General features: G+C 44.2%; 1 protein-coding gene across 3 annotated transcripts in view; it reads right to left on the bottom strand.

Moving 5' to 3' along the window:
* actn1 (actinin, alpha 1) overlaps positions 1–4,791 on the bottom strand; it is an 88,965-nt gene extending 84,174 nt beyond the window's left edge. For 2 of the 3 annotated variants that reach the window (XM_015385333.1, XM_015385334.1), the window contains exon 1: positions 4,526–4,790. In XM_015385333.1, the coding sequence (XP_015240819.1) occupies positions 4,526–4,624 (99 nt within the window). In that variant the 5' untranslated portion in view covers positions 4,625–4,790. Of the gene's footprint in view, positions 1–4,525 lie in introns of all 3 variants that reach the window. The other variant, XM_015385335.1, reaches the window with a different exon arrangement.
* Between the last annotated feature and the right edge of the window lie 292 nt (positions 4,792–5,083).

Below are 5,083 nucleotides of genomic sequence, written 5' to 3'. Positions count from 1 at the left end.
ATTCTAAATATTCCTGGATAACGGCAGCTATGTTTGGGGTAGGTAATAATTTCAATATCCATGTCTTCAAAAGCCGCAGCAGGCAGAATGACTTCCGGTTCAAGGGTCAAACGGCGCCGTCGTCCAATCAGCGATGTCTCATGTTTCCCACTGGTACCTACCTTTTCTTAATGTAGTTGCGCTTTTAGATTTGTAGTTGCAGTTTGCACTTCAGGGCCACCGTAGTTAACTGTGCAGAGCCGGTTTACACATCACGCTAGCGCGGTTCCACGCCTCCTAGTGGCGATCTACGGTACTACTGCTCTCTAGGATCGAAGGAGGAAATCAAACAAATCAAAATGGCGGCGCCCGTAATGTTCAGGAAGTTATGTTCGGTTATAATCGTGATATTTCGTTGGCGAAGAAGTCAGACTTTGGTGAATTTACTTGACAGTGGATACGACCAACGATAGTTTAATCTTCTTCTGTTTTATGGCGGGCGGCAGGCAACTTACGGATGAGCATTACCGCCAACTAGTGGAAGCTGACTGTAAGGAGATGACGCGGTCGGCTCATGCGCTCCTTGTGATCAGAGAACCGTGCCGAGCTCTACTGATGAACTAGTGCTAGATTAGCGCGGCTTGGTGGCGTCTGGCACGGTCCAGTTCAGTTTACACTCCGTTACCTCGGTTACGGTGCTCGGACCGCTCTCGGCACAGTTTCAAAAGGCGGGTGTAAATGGCGTTTATAAAGCTGGAGACATCTGAGATGATATTCTGTGGTTTGAAGGCTCAGGGAATCTTCTGTCCATCAGTTAATGACCTTTAGCTCATCAGCAGGTCCACCTGTGGCTCCAAAACCCTCCAACGCGCCCAAAGTGGATCACAGATTCTTCCACAGTGACGTTAAACACCCACAGCAGTTTTCACAAACCCCTGATAGCAGTGGTTTCTAAAGAGGTTGGCATAAACATCATGGAGGTTTAGAATCTAGGAATCTTTGGCCGGTTATTTATTTTCCTTTCCTGCAGCACAGTAAATCAATCAGAATAAATACCAAATGTACGGTTTTATAAGATACGTAAAGACTGTTGCTTTAAGCCAGCTTTAAAACGAGAGTAGGTGGGTCTGCAGAGACATTAAGATTCTCAGATAAGAGGATCCAGCGCCTTTATTCCTGCCCGGCAGGTTAAGACTTGAAGGGAACACAAAATATTTAAGCACACTCTGACATGTTGAGGATTTTTTTGTGCAAGAAACAGCAGAAGAGAAAAAATCCACACCTTTCCAACATTCACTTCCTTATTACAGCGGTTTGTAGCTGCATCAAACGGAGCTGGAGTCGCTGCGGTTCTAAACCGCTCGCTGCCTCCTCAAAAAGTTTCCTTCGGGCAACAGAGAAAAGCAGAACTGAGATGTTATACCTCTAGCTGCATGTGATAACGTTACTGTAAGGAACTACTTCCTTTACAGCCTTCATACGCTTCTCTTTTGTGTTTTTTAGAGAAAAATAAATGTTCAAATGCAGAGAAAAGGGAACCGATGATGCAGGTAAAGTGAGCTATGGGGGAAAGATTCAGCAGACCTGAAACTCTTTCAGGTTTTCTGCAGAGAGGCCCGTTAATGAAACCTGGAAGGACTTAAGGTGGTTTGTTTTTAAGCCTGCATCCCTCTCAGTCGATAATTGTGCACACGTTTTGATTTTATCGTTACGGCTTTATCGCTGCTCCACGCAGGAGAGGACTGGATGACTGAAACATTCCTGCCTTCTGCTGGATGGTTAGCTCAGATCAGTCAGCGTCGTGCAGGCACAGAAATATGCAGGTTTAAACCGGAGAAGGTATTCCGCTAGGGGCGGGCCAAGCTGCAAGCATTTCAACTCAGACGCAGAGAAAAACTCGATGAATATCATTGATGAATAACCGTTATACCATCTGCAGATCATCTGCCAAGTGTCACTCCTGTTAGCCGGGAACAGGAAGCAGAAGCTATAATAAATACAGGTGAATAAAAACTGGCACTGGCATAAAAAAAACAATGTCTGCCTTGAAGGGTCTTAATTTCAGCAGTAGCCTCCAGATTAATGGGTAAGAATTTATATAAAAATCATTAAAGTTGGGATTTCCCCGTCGTTTGGCAGGCATCACATCAGGGTGTTATTAAAGACCTCATAAGATCAAAATCAGGAGTCGCTGATGGAACTCGGCTCCTCAAACCGAACCATCAGCTCAGGTATCAGTGACTTATATCAAAACAACAAACATGAACTTTATTTAACTCAGAACATCAGCAAACCGATCAAAGCAAAAACTCCCTCAGCGGGGGAAAGAAGAGTTCAGAGAAGCAGGGTTAAGATACGAAGGTTTGAGACGACAGAGACGCTGGAAGAAAATTACAGAAGCTTCCTCAAACAAGTCGGTTCCACGTAGGAGCAGCATGACAATGTGTTTCAGCTAGGGGTGCACCGATAAATCGGCCGGCCGATCGATCGGCCCCGATTTCCTTAATTTAGGGTGATTGGTGATCGGCCGATATTTACATATGAAACCGATCTTAACCCCCGATCTATTTACCTCCGCGAGTGTCTTAAAATCAGTTGCTATTCCATATTTTTTCTGATCTTTTGTTGAAGTTTTGTTTTTTGAAATGTAAACAAATCAAAAGACTAATGTTGTAGTCTTAAGTTTGTTTTATTTATATTTATTATTTAATTCATTTCTATGTCAAGGCTCTACCTCATGGGCAGTTAAAACAAGTTTATAATGGTTCAAGGCTATTGCTCAAGGGCATGCTTTTCAAGAAAAGATTGTAACATTGACAGTGAATTGCGATCTTGTAACACAGCGTTGGTTATAGCAAAAAAAATAAATAAAATTGGTATTAACCAAAAATCGGAATCGGCAGGTCAGACTTTTTAAAGATTGGTGATCGGAAATCGGCCGGAAAACTGCAATCGGTGCACCCCTAGTTTCAGCAACATTTCTGCTGCTTTTTGGAAACATGTGTGAAGAAATAAGTGTCTTATTAATGAAATAGGGTTGATTTTAAACATAAATAGGACTTATTTTTGTAAACAATGTCTCTAAATGCTGCTGGAGGTTTCTTCCTGTTGAAAGGGAGTTTTTCCTCTCCACTGTCGCTACAAGCATGCTTAGTGTGAGGGATTGCTGAAGAGTCAATGAGTCGATGCAATCAGCTGGTTTTCCTTAGATAGAAAACTGAATCAATGTGACTGGATGATCTGGTTGAACTGGAAAGTGACCTGATGAGGATTGGAGCTATAGAAATAAACTGAATAGAATTAAATAGGCATCAGATGATGGAGCTTCTTTAAATCAATCTACTTTAAATTTAGGCTGGTGCTATGATGACAAGGACATTTTCTTGGCACATATTTGGCCTTTTTGTTCCAACTGTTTAAGAGGTTATGAGAGCAGATTGTGTCTATACCTTTATGATCACATAGATCTATGTTCTGATGGCTACTTTCAGCAGGATAAGCCATTATATCCCCGTTTCTGGAACAATTAAATTAATTCGCTGAGCTCCAGTGGATGCGTTTGTGTGGGATTTGGACATTTGGAAAACTTTATGTGCAACTAAATATTTAATCTACAGAGAATGTTCTAAAGAAGGACACCAGTGGGTTTGCTATTAAAAATCAGCCGTGGGTTCATTCAATGTGGGACCGCTCTGTGGATCTGGAAACAGATCTATGATCCTGGTTCTGATCCTCTTGATCTGAGGAGCCTCTTAAAGGGAAGGTAATGATGTCCACCTGATGGATCACCTTTCCCTGACTTCCCCTTTAAGGACCGGTAGCAGCCTGTCGGTGACATAATCCAGGAAACTGGAAGCTCACAGCTTCCAGTGTGCAGAAAAAAAAAAAAGAAAGAAAGAAAAGTTGGGGAAAAGTTTTTCCAACTGCTGCTGAGGGGCTGATTATTACCATGTTTGGGCAGAGGCTCGCTCCACGCAGGCCCAACCCAAACCGCAGCGCTTACTCAGATTCCACTCACTTTTTTCCTTCTGCCCTTTTTTTCCCTCAAAGCGGAGGAAAGTTTGCAACTCCCCCTTTTCCTAACAAACCATTCATTCTCAGAAATGGAGGAAAATAAATGGTAGTGGCTGCGACACGCGTGGGGAAGATCTGCTAGGACAGCTCTATGGATGCCACAGCAAATGAGCTCATTGAAGTGGAAACTGTTTAACTGGGATTAAATTATTTGCAGATTAACTTCCAGAATATAATTACCGTAAATGTGATAATAAAGCGCGCGCACACTTCATGGGTTGATAATTAGGGCCTAATTCAAGTCGCATCATTAAGCAGATGACAGTGGGGGGGTCGGGGGGGCACTCCAACGCGTGTCTGACATCTGTTGCCCCCCCTCCCCATGCAGAGCCAAGGGGCAAAGTTCTGTTAAAGCCGCTCATACAGGTGGGGGGGCAGCTGCTCGCTTCCACAGAGAAACGCACCCGCATTGCTGCGTGGCAACAGCAATACCTTGTGTGAAGGAGGCATTGCTTCCGCAGCGCAGTCTCACCTTCCTCTGCTGCTTCTCCCAGGCAGGATCCAGCAGCATATCCCGGTCCCAGTCATCCTCCGGCTGCATGTACTGGTTCTCTCCGTCGCAGTGCTCCATCCTGTCCCTGGATCCTGGCTCTGTCTGCGGATGTTTTCTCTGCAGCTCCTCGGTGTGCGGCTGTAATTAACGGTCCAACCTCCGGCTTTCTTCCCTCTATCTGCTCTCCGTGTTCCCCTCCTACCCGCTGTAGGCAGGTCTTGTTTCGAGGAGCGACAAACACGCAAAAAACTTTGCTCCAGACAAATTAGAATCGATAACTGGCTGCTGAAATCTGATTGGATAAGCTCTCAGGTTAGAGCCCGCCCCCCTTGTCTCCTATTGGTTGTTGTGGCTGTCAGCGCCCAGGCTTTATATCCAAGGTTGAGTGCGCAGAGTGAACCAAACTCTGCTAAAAAGAAAGGAAACGTTTCATTTTATGTTGGTTTTTTTATGCCAAAGTTGAATTAAAATCTAACCTTTTCACTCCTGCTGGTATATTTACAGCAGTTAACGACGCTTGGAAAGGTTTTTTCTTAT

This window comes from Cyprinodon variegatus, unplaced genomic scaffold, assembly GCF_000732505.1.
Source record: "Cyprinodon variegatus isolate N-32 unplaced genomic scaffold, C_variegatus-1.0 Scaffold336, whole genome shotgun sequence".
Classification (NCBI taxonomy): domain Eukaryota; kingdom Metazoa; phylum Chordata; class Actinopteri; order Cyprinodontiformes; family Cyprinodontidae; genus Cyprinodon; species Cyprinodon variegatus.
The sequence above is the reverse complement of the archived record's forward strand: the minus strand, read 5'-3'. Positions and strand labels throughout refer to the sequence as shown.